The sequence below is a fragment of the Rhynchophorus ferrugineus genome, unplaced genomic scaffold (genome assembly GCF_030347505.1).
Source record: "Rhynchophorus ferrugineus isolate W39M unplaced genomic scaffold, kcgeb_rfMv2 rfM11, whole genome shotgun sequence".
In the NCBI taxonomy this organism is placed as follows: domain Eukaryota; kingdom Metazoa; phylum Arthropoda; class Insecta; order Coleoptera; family Curculionidae; genus Rhynchophorus; species Rhynchophorus ferrugineus.
This window is the reverse complement of record NW_027472590.1, coordinates 8,620,462-8,639,603: the sequence shown is the minus strand read 5'-3', so window position 1 is coordinate 8,639,603 and position 19,142 is coordinate 8,620,462. Positions and strand designations below refer to the sequence as shown.

Below are 19,142 nucleotides of genomic sequence, written 5' to 3'. Positions count from 1 at the left end.
CTACGTTAATGCTTCACATTTTCATCACTAGATATTACTGATCAAAATATATTCAACCACCTAATAACTCATTATAAAATATTAAAAGTTTTGTAGGGTTATCACTACATAGTATAAAACAAAGTCGCCTTTTCTGTCCCTATATCCCTATGTGCGCTTAAATCTTTAAAACTACGCAACGGATTTTGATGCGGTTTTTTTCAATAGATAGAGTGATTCAAGAGGAAGGTTTATATGTATAATACATGCATAATATACTAAGGCAACATTGCTAATTTTAGAGGTTTCTAACATGATGTCGTAAATTAACCTATTTTTTTAGGCTTATTTATCAATTAGCAAAAACGCTGCCTAACCCTACGAGTTAGATCAAATTAATGTACTACAGTATTGTACACCATAAAAAGGTCTACAAAAAAGTCCGCGATGGTATATGTTTATCTTTTAGGGATAACCCACATTAACCATTTTTATTGTTTACTTTTTACGTGAGAAAATGGCTTATTTACGAAGCTATTTTAAGCAATACGGCTTATGAATGAATATGAATGAAATATGAATATCATATAGTCCTTATCGAATTAAGTACCTTAAATACAGTGTGCAATTAATATAGATCAATATGGTTCCTTACAGTATGTAAATTAAACATATATTTTCGAAGATATTACAAATTTAAAATTTGCGTTTAAACATGTGTAATGTAATAAAAATTGGATGAATTTAGATATTCCAAAGATAGCAGGAAATCTTTATAGTAAGTATAGGGGAAGAGGAATTGTTTTACTCCAAATTTAATGCGTGCAGGCCAAGGGCAGTAATGAATGAACCAAAAATACTGGATCGATTTTAATCATGTTTTCATTGAGTGACATAGGCATATATATTTTATGCCCGTGCAAAGTCGGAGCGGGCCGCTATGTTTTTATATACAACGTTCATATTTTTTCTGTAGTGTATTTAATTTAGTATCAGCATTGCACCCTTGCGAAGCCGGGGCGGGTCGCTAGTTTTTAAATAAAAAATACATCTAATAAAACCATATGAAACAGTTTAACATCTTATATAAATAGAAACAGATATCAGAATAAATGATACAACAATTACATACCCAATAAATGGAAAAATAAATACAGCAAATAAGCGTGCAAGATCTTGATGTCGAGGTGATCGGGTGATAGTTCTGAAGACATAATGAAACCAATTTTCAGTTTTCAATAACAAGTGTGTCAATAACAATTAAAAGATATACATGAAATATTCAAGGGTGATACACTGATTATAGCCACCCTCCAACTTTTCGATACCATTTTTGTAGTACGATTTGACCTTTGCTTCAAAATAGGCCTCAGTTTCGGCCCCTTCATTTGACGAAAATTTCTTCCCAGCGAGCATTCTTTTGAGATCTGACAACAGAAAATAGTCGCTGGGGGCCAGCTCTGGAGAATACGGTGGATTAGATGAAATTTTTGCCATAGTTTTCATTGACTTGTGACATGGTGCATTGTCTTGGTGAAGCAGAACTTTCTTTTTCTTCAAATGCGGCCGTTTTTCGGCGATTTCGTACTTCAAATGGTCCCATAACGCTTTGTAATAGTGCTGTTGATGGTCCTTCTTATTTCAAGGTACTCAATGAAAATTATTCTATGCGCATACCAAAATACAGACGCCATAACCTTGCCAGCCGACTGTTTTCCCACGCTGTGGAGCGGATTCATCGTGTGCACTCCACTCGGATGACTGTCGATTGGACTTCAGAGTGAAATGATGGAGTCATGTTTCATTCATTGTCACATATCGACGCCAAACCTGAGGTTTATTATGCTTGATCATCTTTAAACACTGCTCCGAATCATCAACTCGTGGTTGTTTTTGGTCAAAAGAGCTCACGCGTCACCCACTTTGCACAGAACTTTCTAATACACAAATATTCGTGAATGATATGATGTACACGTTCATTTGATATCTTTAGAGTGTCTACTATGTCATTCAATTTCAATTTACGGTCATACAAAATCATTTTGTGGATTTTTTTTAAATGCTTTCGTCGGTAACAACCTTTTTTGGGCATCCACTCCGTTCACCGCCTTCGGTGCTGATTTCACCACGTCTAAACCTAGCATACCAATCCTTGGTGGTTGATTTTCCTGGGGCAGTGTCCGGAAACTCGGCATCAAGCCAAGTTTTTGCTTCAACTACTTTTTTCCCTTCAAAAAGCAATATTTTATCAATACGCGAAATTCCTTTTTATCCATTTTTTCTTACAATAACAAAAGTCGCTTCACTCAAAATGCTATAATTCACAAACTAATGATTCGACAGCTGTCAAATTTATACGGGCATCTTTTGAGGTCATCCATTGACCTGTTACATGCCTTCGTCTGTATTTTAAGAGAAAAAATATCGAAAATATAAATAAAAATGTCGCTTTTATAGTTTTGATTGAATAAATTTTAGTTTTTTGTTAGATTATTGCATAGGACTGGACTTGTATAGTAATTCACTAACAAAATTTGCATTTTTTCACTAACACTATTCTTATTTGAAGCGAAAACAACAGTTATCCGCGTCTTGTTTTGTCACACCTTGACGATTTTACCTTTTGCTTCGTTTCTACACCTCTGGCAGACCGCAAGGCCAGGCCGGGAGTCAGATTCAACACAAATACAACAGCTAAAAAGTCGAAATCGGAGTTACGTAACGATAAATTAACGAAATAATTCTATATTGACAATAAATCAAAAGCCGGCGGAGGTTCTTTTTAATTGATATCGAGACTCCTTGCTCCACGCCGGCATGTCACCATGTCGCGGCCGCCACGGTTATGTAGCCGTGTTGATAAAAACAGAAAATAAACGATAATTTTATCTGTAAACAGCGATGTTCCGTGAAAAGGCGAAAATTAAACATGTCGAAATTCTCGAAATGTGTATAAAACAATTAGTATAGCTACTGTGTGTTTTATCAGGAATTTCGCTAAAATAAAGAAGATATTCCATAATAAACAGGCCCTAATGTTGTTTGTTTTTTTGCTTGTTAAGGATAACAAGAGTATAGTTATAGAGCGTCTCCGCATGCGCACAAGGATTTCAGTTTACAACGTTGCCAGTTGTTGAAATTATACGTGTATTTGAAGGATATAATATAAAAAACAGGTCAATTGAAAAGTCCCCAGCCTGACACATAAATAGCACTAACCCTCAAAACATGTGATAAATTTCAGAGCTGTCGGATCATTAGTTTGTGAATAATAGCTTTTGAGTAAAGCAACTTTTGTTAATGTAAAAAAAAGTGGATAAAAACGATTACTACGTACATATTTTATTTTAAAACGTTTTTTTGTGTGTTAAAAGTCTAAGTTTAATTATTTTTTACATTTTAGTGAGTTCCTTTTTTCATTCATTTTTTGAAGTCGGTTCAATTCAAGTTTTTTGTAAAAATATTTCATTAATAATGTCATAATTCGCAATAATCCTGATCTTGCGGGTATTTAGGAAAACCCTGTATAAATAAAAGGTGCAATCTTAGACTATGGTATATGTAATACCGACAACTATAGTTCAAACAAAAGAATCACGTCATAACCGCCGTAGGCTATGGACTCATTAATAAACGTATCCTACATAGATCCTATCTATTAAAATCAGACGAAACAATTATCATGATCCATATTATATTGTTTTTATTTTAATCGGCGCACTCTAGATTCCGCAATAATATATATATATATATATATATATATATATATATATATATATATATATATATATATATATATATATATATATATATATATATATATATATATATATATATATATATATATATATATATATATATATATATATATATATATATAAACGCGATTTTTCTACAATTTATGAATATATATCGGTTAAAATATTGGTAAATTTAAACGCGATATCGATTTATAAATAACGAGCTGTAATCTAATGATGATTTATGGTTTTCGACTGATAATATAGTTGGTTAATTGCGATAATTCGAGGATATGTAGATGGTGAATTTTCACATTTTTATACCGACCATGTGTATGTGGTAAAAATGATCGTATACATACCGGTCCAATAAGAATAAAAATATATTTAATGATAATAAGTGCGATTACATTGACCTACAAAATTAACGTTTATTTTTGTGTGTTTACCGACGTTTTAAAGGCGTTAAAAATATATTAACGTGTTTCTGTGCAAGATTTTTATATAATTCATTATATATACGTGAAATTACTTGATGTCACGTGTAGAATCTTACGAATATCCTAAGTTTTTTTGTACATACCCATTAAGATGTATAAATATATTGCCTGCTGCAATCTGTAAATTCGTTCGTTTCACACATTATTTTCTTTCTCACTTTATTCTGGTTAAAAAAAGACACAATGCTGTCTGATACCTTCGAACGAGTAACTGAACTAGCCTGTCAAAGCCGCCAGGTTGTCAAACGCATGCAAAAAAAGCATTTTTACAGTTTGCTGCGATGTTTATTGAACATATTTTTAGTGTGTTGCATTTATATATATATATATATATATATATATATATATATATATATATATATATATATATATATATATATATATATATATATATATATATATATAGTGAGACATCTTATTTATATTGTTATTTTTTAATGACTTGATTGAGACTTTTTAGCATTATATTCTTGATAATCGCTGGGAGTGGTAATATAATCATTTACTTACAAGATATTTAAACAATGTCCAAGAGAACCAAACTAAAGCGAACAGGCCTAGTTAATTTCACTTAATTGGTCTCAATTAAAAAGCCTCCAAATAAACGATCCGCTTTGCACGACGACCGACTGTCGCCGAAACGTTCTTGAGACGAAAACAATAAAAGTTTTCTTTCAGACAGGCTTTATCACTGTTAGTCTGTATGAGTTATATAAAAATATATAAATGTAAATATAATATGCATTTTTTTTGAAAAAGGTCTCTTCTGGACCGTTCTATAAACAGCGATGTTCCGTGAAAAGGCGAAAATTAAACATGTCGAAATTCTCGAAATGTGTATAAAACAATTAGTATAGCTACTGTGTGTTTTATCAGGAATTTCGCTAAAATAAAGAAGATATTCCATAATAAACAGGCCCTAATGTTGTTTGTTTTTTTGCTTGTTAAGGATAACAAGAGTATAGTTATACAGCGTCTCCGCATGCGCACAAGGATTTCAGTTTACAACGTTGCCAGTTGTTGAAATTATACGTGTATTTGAAGGATATAATATAAAAAACAGGTCAATTGAAAAGTCCCCAGCCTGACACATAAATAGCACTAACCCTCAAAACATGTGATAAATTTCAGAGCTGTCGGATCATTAGTTTGTGAATAATAGCTTTTGAGTGAAGCAACTTTTGTTAATGTAAAAAAAAGTGGATAAAAACGATTACTACGTATTTATACGTATACTTCTTTATCGACTGTTTATTAAGTTAGGTGGTAATAAAACACTGCTGGATGATGTATAACAGTTTTTATCTAGCATTAGTATTTCAAATTCTATCGAAGTTATTCTGACTATAAATTTCTGTAGGTAAATTTTATATTAGTGTTCTATGGAGGTTATAATCTTAATATTGAAAAAGTATTTTCTGAATTGGATTATATTAATTCTTAATCTCTGTAATAATGATTATATCTCTGATTTGTTGATAAAGTCAAATTTATTTTTAAAAATATTTTTTATTAACAGCAACATATTATTTAAAATGAGTCTGACTACTTCTCGATGATGCTGATGAAATAGGGAAGAAAGAGACATGGTCATCCTGGTCTTTTATCGTTGGTCCTTTCCTGAGTAGTACTAACCTTAAAATCATATACGTTATGAGATTTCATGTCATTGCAACTATGAATTTATTAGCTACTGCGGTTTTAGTGAAGCAACTTTTGTTATATTTAAAAATTAGTTTAAAAACGAAATTAATTTGATGATTAAACATCGTTTTTTGGTAAAAACAAAACTGTTGAAGCCGAATAGAGGTTTGATGATGCTGAAGTTCGCAATGAAATGTTGTTCTGGTTCTTCTTTTACTGTAAGGAAGTGAAATAACACATATTACATAAAAAATTGAGCCTGGATTTGTAAAGTTATTTAAAATAGTGAATAATATTGCTTGTCCTTGAGGAATGATATTAATTTATGGAACGAAGGTAAGGAGATGATGATGAATTTGAAGGCACAGAGTCGTCCGTTTCAAAAGCATCTGCAGAGAAATAAGTGCTATAACTTATCTATATAATATATTATATTTATATTTATATTTAATTCTTTCTGAAGATTTTAATGTGGACTGAACAACTGCTGATTCCAATATTTAATTTTTAGTCATATTTTCCTTTTCGATAGGTTAAGGGAACTGATCGATGTAGATTGTAATGAAATACATTATTAAAATTACAACTAAGAAACGTGTCTTTGTAATGATTGTGTGTTTGTAACGATCTTCCACATTTGGATCCGTAATCATCTCGGTCGGCCTGAAATGCAAAGAATAAACTTCCTATTCGGAAGCTTGATGTAGAGATAATAAGAGGTTTCCTTTTAAAACCCACTTCTGCGGTAGAAAAAAACCATTTAGAAAATAAAATTTAACTTCATCGTCATATTTTCCCTTTTTACTACTGGAATAAAGAGTTTCGCAAGAATGGACATTCTCAACACTTAGACCTATTTCGGCTGGAGTTCCACAGGGTAGTCTCTGGGGACCACTTTTGTATCTGCTCTATACTGCTGATATCCCAACCACAAAAGAGACAGTAAATGGAACGTTTGCCGTCAACACAGTTATCATGGCAAAAGAGCTCCGTCTAAGGTTGTAGAAAAAGTACAACTAGCGGTCAACAAAATCTACAAATGGATTAGAGACTGGAAAATACAGTTTAATAACAAATCTGTCCATAGTAATTTTGCGTTGCGGTGTATTGTCAAAAACAGATGCGCGATTCCTCAAGTAGAATTAGCCAAATACCTCGGTATGTATTTCTGTGATAGGTTAAACTGGAAACATCACGTTAAACAAAAGGCAGAGCGGATTAGACTCAAAGTCAAGCAACTGTACTGGTTAGTCGGAAGAGACTCTCAACTTGACCCAAAATCAAAGACATGGTTTATCAGTCAATCTGGATCTATGGAGTGTCAATATGGGATTGCTCTAAGGCATCAAATCAACTAGTAATCCAACGCATCCAAAAGAAAGTTCTACGATTAATTACCAATGCTTATCGCTACGTAACCAACGAAGAGCTGCACGATGACCTCGAAATCAAATTGATACACGAAGTGATCCAAGATTTTGCCTTAAAACATGAAATAATGTTGCTGAATTGCAATAAGCGTTTCTGTCATAGAGCAGAATATTTTGGAAAATAATTAATTTTATTTGAACCTCCATATCCCTTGTCTTTTTGTATTTAAACAAATAATATTGAACTTGAATCTATAAAAATAACAAAACAAAGTGCATTAAAATTATACCCAAAGATAGAAAAAAAATCTAAAGTGTCTTGAATAATTTCAAGAATTGAATCGAAAGAAACGAAATTAATCTGTGATCTTTTTACCTTCAGTCCTCTAGTAACTTAGACCCAGAGTGAGAATTTCTATTTTTTGCGATTATTATACCGAGAAATAGAACTAGGGAGAGGGGTCAGTAATAATTCCTCGCTTAATTAGATGCAAATAAAACAAAACTAAAGCGCTTTTAATAAAATTAATTGATATAGACGGAAGGATCCATAGATCCTCGATGGTCCTGATATTGTTTATTGATTTTCCGAGCCGTAAAATTAGCTGAAATTAGTTTTGAATTGCTAATTATTAGAGTTCGGGAAGTTTCGGGGATAAGAATTTAATTGGTTATAACGGCGAACGGATTTTGATCTATCTGGCCAGTTTGTTTTATTGTCGGTGATTATTCGCGAGTTTTGTTGAGATGAATACAGAAAAATACTGCGAATTATTAATCGAAATGTTGGCTGTTTGTCTTATTTTCGTTGAGTTGGTTCTCTTCAAGATGAAAACGCGAAAATGTGTATTTAATGTATAGTCAATTCAAAACATCAGTGAACCCACGTGGTTTGTCAAAACGTCGCATTGTTGCCGCAGCAACTCTGAGTTTTAGTACATTTTGACTTTCATATAATAAAATTCTAATCTAAATAAAATAATGATACAAAAATGTTATGTACTATAATTTATTTTAACATTATAGAACAATGCATATATTGTCGAAGAACTTAAACTTATAATTAACTATACAGCTACAATAATTTATAGGTTGGAGTTGTTTTATTATATATACATTGAACTTTTTTCTACTCCAGTATAGGTAGACTTCTAGGCGCATTTTTTATGTAATGGTATCCCCCGAAGGCCTAATCCACCTAATTAACAATTGTATATCTGAGTGATGTATTTTACTTTCATCAGAGAGCATATTTACGTTTTACGTTTAGTTCTTGTTTCCTTCGATGCAATATTAATATCTGTACCCTTCTTGATATAACTAGAGCTAATCCCTGCATTCTCCTTAATGCATTTGCTATATCTGCAAAACAGTTAGTATTATTTTTCTCATTTCTGGTTTCAATATCCTTCTCGACCTGAATGTCTTTTGTAATAATTCTTTGTAATACCCCATATCAACTCAGTTGGATTAAATATGCAGTGATAGGGAGAAAGACGAAATACTCTATGAACATACCGTTCAGCAATCTGATCTTCCATGCATCTATTCTAAATATTTTTTCTATAAAGTAAGTTACATCAAATGCAATTAAATATATCATTTATATTTACAGAGTAAGAATTTGAAATAGCTCTTATTTGTTTTTTTGCAAATTTTGTTGTCTTTACACTATATTTATTATCATCTTATCATGAGTATGTACAATGTACAATGTACCACTCTGAAATATCCATGTCTCATCTAAATATACATATTGATATAATAATTCTTCCTTGATTTTGTTGTATGTTTTTAAAAATTGTATTCTTCTAAAAGCAATGTGAAAGTTCCAGTAAACCCCTTCGTGGCTTATCTTTACACCACTTAAATCATATATTACCCAACAGTATGTAAAATAGCTATATATGTTTTGTCTTTTTATGGGTACTTTCCAGATTAACAGGTCCAATAAATTTCATTGTTTCCTACAAACGGTTGGGTTTATATATGGACTACCTTGAAACAAGATTACGATCTGGACTGTCTGCTTTCTGCAGTCAAGCCTGGGGCAGGTTTCATTATGGTTTGGGTGGTGATATGGTGCTATTTAACTTGTCTTCTCGTTCATATCACTGACCGTATTACTACGAATGAATATCTCGACAGCCTCAACGATGAAGTTCTTACTGTGACTAGTATATTGCCGCGAGACAATGTTATAGTCCAGGATGATAATAATTAGTGTTGGGAACAATCGACTGAAATCGACTATCAACCGTTCAGTAATTTACTACTTTTTACTATCGACTATTTCAGTTGCTATTTTTGATTCGACTGTTTTTACTAGTAAGTGTTTTCAGTCGCTATTTTCGGTGTGACTAATTTTATTACTATTTACTATCCACTATTTCAGTCGTTTACTTTTAGTTACTATTTTCGGTTCTACTAGTTCATTCGACTGATTTTTAACGTTCTGGCCTTCCGTCCTAGCCGCGACCTTGAAAGTAATGCGCGGAATTTATGCTTATATAGATTTATATGTAATATATGTGATTTTATGTTTTTTTTGTAGTTTGCTTTTGAATAACTATATATTGTAAATTAATATAGCAGCATTTTGGAACGCCAGTTTTTGAGGGCAAAAAAATTAAATCGTAAATGATAAATAGTAAGATCCTTTTGACTGACATAATAGGTAATACTTTGGACTGGTATAATAGGTAATACTTTTTTGATAAACTTTCACGATTTTTGTCCAAGTCTCTTTTTTGTCCAAACTTTTTTCCTAAAATCTTGGAAACTAAAATTAGGTTTCAAAGGTTTCAGAAATTGCATAGATCCAAAAGATTTGAAGAATTTTTTACAGTAGCAGTTGTTAAATTTCTTTTAATAATATTAACCATAAAGAGGTGAATAAAGTATATTAAATATTTGTAATAAATACATTTTCTGATAGGAAAACTCTACTTTAATATTCAACAATTTATTTTGTTGGCTATTAAGACGAGCACCACAGTTTTTATTTGTTAACGAATGGACTATCTTAACAGAATGTGTTCAACTTTTAAGGCCCATTGAAATAATGACCACCGAGTTATATGGTGAATGATATCCCAACGATGTCTTTAATTATACGGTTAATAAGAGGACTGCAACATATCATCAAATCCAGGATTTTAACAAGTGAATGGAGAAAAAATGACAAAATTGTCTATTAGATGTCATCAATAAAAGACTGCCAATTTTAGAAATGAATACGATATGCGAGAAATCCACATTTTTAGATCCTAGATTTAAAAAAGCAGGATTTAGTATTGCAAATAATGCTGAGGTGATACCAAAAGTTATTACAAAAGAGGTATCTTCCATTCTAACTTCAAAAAATACATATATAGTTCCACAACTCGAAATTGAAGACAAAACTACTTACCAAGAATGTATTAACATCTGGGAACTTTACAGATTTAACAGTATTTGGAAATTCCATTTATTGGGCGTTTAGAAAACCCATTAAAAATCCAATGGGCAAACCCATAAAATGAAACTACCTGAATTATATCAGTTACACGTAAAATATTCCTCTATACCCGCAACATCTGTCCCCTGGGAACGAGTTTTTTTAAAATCTGGGCAAATAATTAACGATCGAAGAAATCGAGAAAAGTTGAGCATGATAATAATCACAGTAATTTAAAAATATTTCGGTTCAAAAATAAGTAAAACTTTTATTTAAAAAGGGTCTGATAGTTATTGTACGATCATTTTTAGGTTCATCATGGATTACATTTTTCATTGATTAGGTATATGTTTACATTTTATTTAGTAGTTATGGTTATTGAAAATCTTTAGTTTTTAGGTTTTATTTAAGTTGTATTGTACTATTTATATTTATTATGCTATGTTATTTAAAAATAGCAATTAATATATTAACACAGGATAAAACATTCCTTTTTACACATCCACAGAACATTCAGTACAAAAGTAATCCTGCTTTCTATATAATTATATTATTTATTATATGATAATAGAAATTAGTTCTTTTTCGTTTTCTTTTTTAAAGTTATCACGTGAATGAATATATATACATCTCTGTCTTGCTTATACTACCATTGGAGAATATAAAGACATTTAAAATTAACTGCTCCAAGCTTTTATCTCCGTCCTTTCCTACCTCACATTTTATACAGACAAGAATTCCTACATCTTCGTCTGACATCACGAATGGAAAAAAACAGTCGAACCGTGCATTTGACTGAAAATAGTAATTACTATTTTCAGTCGCTATTTTTTAACTATTGACTGTTTCGACTGTTTTGTGACTATCGACTGTTTCGACTATTTTCAGTCGATAGTTCCCAACGCTAATATTAATCCATAATGATAATAATCTATACAGACAGCGAAAACTTATCAGTCTTGGTTTGTTGAGTATCAGAATATTATCAAACATCTTCCTTATTCAGCAAAGAATTCCAGATGTTTTAAGATCAAATGGTGGCTCAGCATCTTGTTAGTAAATACATGTTGTATACATATTATGTATGTCAGGTGTTCATTTAATATTCCCATAGCCTATAAGGGAAATTTTCAATTATATCTCGAACTATAAATCTTAATAGACAATGTTTAATTTTTTAACAAAAAATCAGTTTATAAATCAGTTACTCATTATGACTGTTGTGATAGTCGTATATCTTGTTGCTAATTGATAACTTGTAAATCACATGATTATATTTAATGAAATTACGTAGGAAGAATGATGTACCTTCTCAAATAGGATCAAACAAATTATGATAGTTTCGGAACCGCTTCAGGCAATTTCTTTAATTACATTTCGGTCAGTCATATTTTCCTGTGCCGAACATTTGACGATATACAAATAATAAGGGTGATCGTCATATATATTTGCGCTCGTGAAGTTTCTCTTGGAATTTTATACGTTAATAACCATCTAGTAAAATAAACACTCTCGATTTTATACACAAATTTTCGGAAATATATCAGTGGGCCAATTCCGCCGTGAGGAAAACTCGGATTCGATCTGCAATAACTATCGACATCAGGTTTTGTTTATGACTAATATTTATCTTGGCGTGATGTTAAATACAACATTCCGGATTATTTCCCATAATTATGGCGGTCATTTTTTCTGATAAAAATATATTTTCAGGTATCAGTCGGTGTTACGCAGAAACGAAAACGTTTTGGGGAAGGATATTCGTCGATATTTATTTAAAATGTTTGCTTAGTATTGGAAAACTGAAGTAGATATATCACAAGATGCTGTGCTAGGACCTAGATGTTATTAGATATAAATATATCAGTGAAAATACAAAGTATCACTATAAATATAGGCCAAAAGTCTATAAAATTCGACGATTTTGAAATTTCTCTATATTTTCACAAGAGATTTGGTGATGGAGCTCATAAAACGCGTTTAGAAATCTATGGTGATGCTACTCTCTCATTTTGAAATGGTGAATTTGATGTAAATGACAAAGAACGACCTGGAGGAACAAAAAAAGTTCTAAGATAATGAATTGTAAGACAATTTGGATGAAGATCCAGGTCAAACACTGAAACAACTATCAGATAACTTAGTAGATAGAGATTCAATTGTTTCTAGATGTTCAGATGGGCTGGAAGAAACGCACAAATGGATTGATGATTGAATCGTTGCCAAATCGACATCATTCTCTCTACACGATTTCGCTATGTTGCCAGAAAGATGGAAAGAAATTGCAGAAAATTGTAGAAAATATTTTTATTAATTTATATATAGCACCAATTCTTCTCAATAGTTGACTTTTAAAGGTGAAAAAATTATTAGAATCTCTTAATATGACATGGCAATGGAGATGTATAATATATTGCCTGTCGCAATTTGTAAATTCCTTTTAAAATCAAACAATTTTTTCCTTATTTTATTCTAGTTGAAAAGAAACACAATGTTGATTAGTTCGAACACGTAAACGAATGAGTCTGTCAAAGTCGTCCGGTTGTCAGACGTATTCAAAGTTCTTGAAAACAATAGTTATAAGGGGTTATACCTCTAACCTATAAACTATTGTGACTGTATAATTAACTGTAGTTTTTAGATGTACTATAATATTAAAATAAATTATATTTGATAACATATTTGTTCAATTATTCTATTTAGATTAGAATTTAGTTGTATGTTAAAGCCAAACTGAACTAAAACTCAGAGTTGATGGGGCAACATTGCGATGTTTTGATGTAACAAATTTAAATGACATTTGTACAAAATAACTTTGAACAGACTATACAAGGTTTATCATATATATTCATGGTCTAGTAATGAAAATACTAATATTGTTGAGCGAAACTGATTTCAAAATGTTTTCCATGAGAACCAATGCATTTATTCATTCTTTGGAATACATTTTGCATCTTTTTTCACAGTCATTGAGGTAATTCCAAAACATATGCGTCAAATTGTTGGCAAAGTTAATTTGTTCGTATAAAAAAGCTATTGGGTGGAGTAAACAAATTCAAATAACATTTTTAAATGACTATAAACAGTATAGATCTCATCAAAATTACATGGCTGTATAATTAACTGTAGTTTTTAGATGTACTATAATATTAAAATAAATTATATTTGATAACATATTTGTTCAATTATTCTATTTAGATTAGAATTTAGTTGTATGTTAAAGCCAAACAGAACTAAAACTCAGAGTTGATGTGGCAACATTGCGATGTTTTGATGTAACAAATTTAAATGACATTTGTACAAAATAACTTTGAACAGGCTATACAAGGTTTATCATATATATTTATGGTCTAGTAATAAAAATACGAATATTGTTGAACGAAACTGATTTCAAAATGTTTTCCATGAGAACCAATGCATTTTTTCATTCTTTGGAATACATTTTGCATCTTTTTTCACAGCCATTGAGGTAATTCCAAAACATATGCGTCAAATTGTTGGCAAAGTTAATTTGTTCGTATAAAAAAGCTATTGGGTGGAGTAAACAAATTCAAATAACATTTTTAAACGACTATAAACAGTATAGATCTCATCAAAATTACATGGCTGTATAATTAACTGTAGTTTTTAGATGTACTATAATATTAAAATAAATTATATTTGATAACATATTTGTTCAATTATTCTATTTAGATTAGAATTTAGTTGTATGTTAAAGCCAAACAGAACTAAAACTCAGAGTTGATGCGGCAACATTGCGATGTTTTGATGTAACAAATTTAAATGACGTTTATACAAAATAACTTTGAACAGGCTATACAAGGTTTATCATATATATTTATGGTCTAGTAATAAAAATACGAATATTGTTTAACGAAACTGATTTCAAAATGTTTTCCATGAGAACCAATGCATTTTTTCATTCTTTGGAAAACATTTTGCATCTTTTTTCACAGTCATTGAGGTAATTTCAAAATATATGCGTCAAATTGTTGGCAAAGTTAATTTGTTTGAATAAAAAAGCTATTCGGTGGAGTAAACAAATTCAAATAACATTTTTAAACGACTATAAACAGTATAGATCTCATCAAAATTATAAAATGTTCCAAAGAACACCGAGTTTTCAATGATCACTCCTATTAATAATATAGAAACTAAATATGTTGAATGATGGTAAGTTTTTTAAGTTACTATAACAGTACAAACCTCATTTAAATTACAAAATGTTCCAAGTAGATTGAGAGTTCCGAATTTCCACTGAACAATTTTATTATAAATAGCAATCCTTGTATGAATAATATGGAAACTAAATAAGTTGAATGATGATATTTTATAACTTATTAAGACATTAACATTGTGTGTTTAATTAAAAATATTGTCCATTGTTAGGGCTTTATCTCATATTTGAACCATCATTGCTTATAATATCATAATATCAGCGCACTGCATTGTAAATATAATTTGCTTGACAAAATGCTGTACTAAAATGTATGAATTTCATTATACAATGATTTCCTTTGATGATTTAACTAGATTGGAACTTTTAATCGCGCGTCTTCATACTCTTTCGACCTTGCACTACATGTATTCCCTTCGCTGCCAAATTTGCTGGCCTTAACCTTTTGGGACCTTTCCCGATAATTTGTTTTACTTACGGTACTTTATACTTAGCACGATCTTTAAGAACAATTGAAGAGGTTCATCTGCATATTCTTCATATTTCTTCTAGGTTCAAAACAATCTCTAATCTTACGATTGAACGTAAGATACTTATTTGTACGTTTAATACTATATCTCAGGGTGAACCTTGCAAATCTTCCTTGGAATAAACATATCAAAAAAAGAAGGAAAATACCTTGAACATATTGTTTAAATGGAAGGTAATCCAATTCTTAATTTTCATCGTTTCTTCAGCATTGATCTGTTTGTTTATCGAAAGGTTATAGAGAAAAAAAAACAGTAATTTCGGACTATATGACGGATATGGTAAATTAATTTTTTTCCGTAGACTTTTTTTTATAAAAACTTAGCTATGGTCTATTCAAAGTTTTTTTTGTATATACGTTATCAATATGTTTAAGGTATTGCCTACTGCAATTTGTAAATTCGTTGGTATCAGACAATATTTTCCTTCTCATTTTATTCTAGTTAAAAAGAGACACAGGTCCGTAGAGTCATTAGTCTTTAATAAAATAAAATATAATAAATGTACTAACTCAGTGTTATATTTTAGTATTTTTGTCATTTTACACCATACAACTGTACAAGACCACAAGGTTTGGTTCTTTTGAGTCTGTGTAATAATTGAATGTTGTCCAAGAGTTGTAGCACTTCGGTATTTACATGGAATTTGCTCTATAATAGATGGAACTCGGTGTAAACAATTGCTCTTGTTAGTATCTTGGTTCATCTACAATACTAAGAAGTTTGATATTTTTAACAAAATGTTATTCAAAAAACGCGGATTATTTCTTCTGAACCCGTGAAAACTGAATTTCTAACTTTACGTTGACTGAAGGCTATTTGTTTCAGAATATATACACCCGAGGAAGATCTAATTCCGATGGCGCCGCCGCCATTCTATTAGGAAATGTCTCGCCCCTCACCCCACCACCCAACACGGTCCTAGACAAAATGGGCCTTCACGGCGACGTTTCCAGGTACTCCCCACGACACCCGACTATTCCTTTCACCCGTTAATAGACGTTATCTCTCGACAGGGAACGGTGGAACGAGGAAACCTTGGAACAGAAGTTCATGAGCCTCGCCCTGTCCTTCACCATAGACTCCGGGACCATTAAGGACCGTTGCGAGAGACAGCGGAGGACGCGGGACCAGACCGAGAGCAATTTCAACATCGAGGTGGACAGGCTGAGGGAGAAGCTGGCGTTGCTCCAACCGTTCTGTACGGATTTCGAGAGGGCCGAGCTATTATCGATGTTGTTCTCGCAGGTACTCGTTCAAGATGTTGGGTCTATGTGCGTGATGTTGGTGATTTTAGGTTGATACTTTGACCAAGGCCGCGTCGCTGGTGTCTATATCGGCCGAGAGGTATGGCGCCGTGCAGCACGAGGATAAACTGACGGATTCAGTGCAGTTGATGGTCACACATGTGCAAGCTTTGAAACAGCAACGAGATTCGGCCAGGAGGCAGCTACAGTATACCAAGTAATGTGTTACAATTGCGGTATTTTTTCTTATTAGGATTGTGAATTAATTTTAAGGCTCTTACCTGAAAGTCTGTGTTAATATTTTACTTATTCGTTCAACACAAAATGTATTGAGACAAGATATAATTATTACTACAATGTTATTGTCACAATTAAGGAACGGATAATTAAAAGAGTTCAATCAATATACGTCAGAATGGAGAAGAACATACCAAAAAGCAATACTTATCATCAAAAAATTAAAATGTATGATATATATCAAAATTATTGCTGTGCTCTTATTATGGTAAAATCGAGGAGTTCCAAAGACAGCTTAAGCATCTATTATTAACAATATAATAAAGTGGTCATGATAATCTCTTGTTTATAAAATCAAGCTCATCTTGTTTGTCTACAAAATTGTTTTATATTATTTTGTATTAATGTATTTTATTAACATCCTTGTTGAAATGTTATCTCAGTTAAGAAGCCTTAAGCCAAAATATTAATGAATCCCTTCAGAATAATTAGGTTTTTAATTGATGGTACTTAAAATAACTTTCACATTTACCTTCAATGTCATTTTGCCATCGTCCCATTTGGACGCATTTTGTGTTTAAACTGTGCATGCTCTCTATAAATATGCAATAAATGGGCAATAGCATCTATAAATAGCCTGAAAAATGAGGCAAGATGTATAGAATCAAATGGCCAATACTTTGAATAAGTACACTTTTCAATTTTCTTTATGATTATTACGATTATGAGTTTCCGGTACTACCAGGTGTATATTCATATTTATATTCATATTTAAATCTATTATGGTTGAATGCTTGGGTATTGATGTCTCCCTATTAGAAACTGTAATTTTTGGTACAGCGTACAAAGGAAGGTCTTGGCCAACTGAAAGAGTTGAAAAATAATGAATTGGAAGCTTATGAGAAGGCCCAGTTTGAGTCATACAATATTTAAATGTTCATAAAATAACGCAAGTTTACATAAAATGTTTTGGATTTGAGCAACTAAAAGTTGCCTATAGCTGAAAATTAGTTAAAAGATGAAACCAAATCAGCATCCCGTTTTTACAAATTCGCTCCAGTTTTCGAAACATTCAATATAATTCATTGTTTTATTATTTTTGGCCATTAGCGGCTCTTTATTCAATTAAGAAGTAGAAATCAATAGTCGTTTATTCTGCTGGAGTCTATTTTACGCATTAGGGTCCAACATTAATCTTACCATCATGCTTTCGTCTTAAAGTCCTTGGTATCATCTTTTGATTTTCTCTATATCTTCGTGTGGCTTCGAGTCGCTCTTCTTGGTCGTCGCTCATGTCACCTAAGTTTTATGGGAAAAAAATCAAGATGTGAATGCAGAAAATGTATTTTGAGAGACATTCCAGTCCCAGTCTTGTGATCCGGTGATTTCTGGTTACCGAGAAAGTTGTGAACAACACTTTGAAGCGATGCTCATGCTGCTGCTTCATCAGGCGTTTTGTGAATTTTGCGTCAGTAATTTATCAGATCACTTTGAGAAATTAATTGTTTTTCTTCCATAACAACATGATGAAGAGGTGAAGAAGAAGTTCTTAAGGCATTTATTGCATTTGTACCTGGACAAATTCACAATGGATCACTGTCCGTACGTGGAACTGGATTGGACACTGATGATACGTCAGGCTGTTTATACTTTGTTATTTATTTGCATTTATACCAACGACATTCATCAAGGAAACATAGCAATCATCTACGTGATTTTTTGTTCCCTCCATAACTCTGACACAGAAAATGAAAAGCATACATTTTCACCAAATAACCACTTCTGCAGCTTTATTCTGCACGCATTTCGTTACCCATTGCTGATATCTCAGCAATAAAAGAATCAATACTTGGAACATTTGCTGACGACACAGTTATAATGGCAATATATGCATCTCTGTCTAAGGCTATAGAACAAGTACAAATAGCGGTCAACAAGATCTACTTATGGACTAAAGACAGAAAAGTACAGCTTAATAGCTCCAAATCTGTCCGTGTTAATTTTGCGTTGCAGCGATTTGACAAAAATTTAAATATATCAATTGACGGATGTCCGATTCGTCAAGCAGAAAAATACCTCGGAATATATCTCGATGGTAGGTTAATCTGGAAAGCCAAGCAACTGTACTTTTTAGTCGTAAGATACTCTCAACTTGATGTAAACTCAAAGAGATTGGTTTATCAGTCAGTCCTAAAGCCTATTTGTACCTATGGGGTGCAAAAAAGGGGTTGTACTAAAACATCAAACCAATTAGTAATCCGACCCACCCAAAACAAAGTTCT

The 19,142-nt window shown here is 31.8% G+C and overlaps 1 protein-coding gene across 1 annotated transcript in view; it reads left to right on the top strand.

Annotated features, from left to right (window-relative positions):
* The window catches only part of LOC143205234 (uncharacterized), a 30,928-nt gene that overhangs the window by 5,003 nt on the left and 6,783 nt on the right, over positions 1-19,142 (top strand). The window contains exons 2-4 of the mRNA XM_076418403.1: positions 16,205-16,332; positions 16,393-16,624; positions 16,674-16,840. Coding sequence (XP_076274518.1) covers positions 16,205-16,332; positions 16,393-16,624; positions 16,674-16,840 — 527 coding nt within the window. The remainder of the gene's footprint in view (positions 1-16,204; positions 16,333-16,392; positions 16,625-16,673; positions 16,841-19,142) is intronic.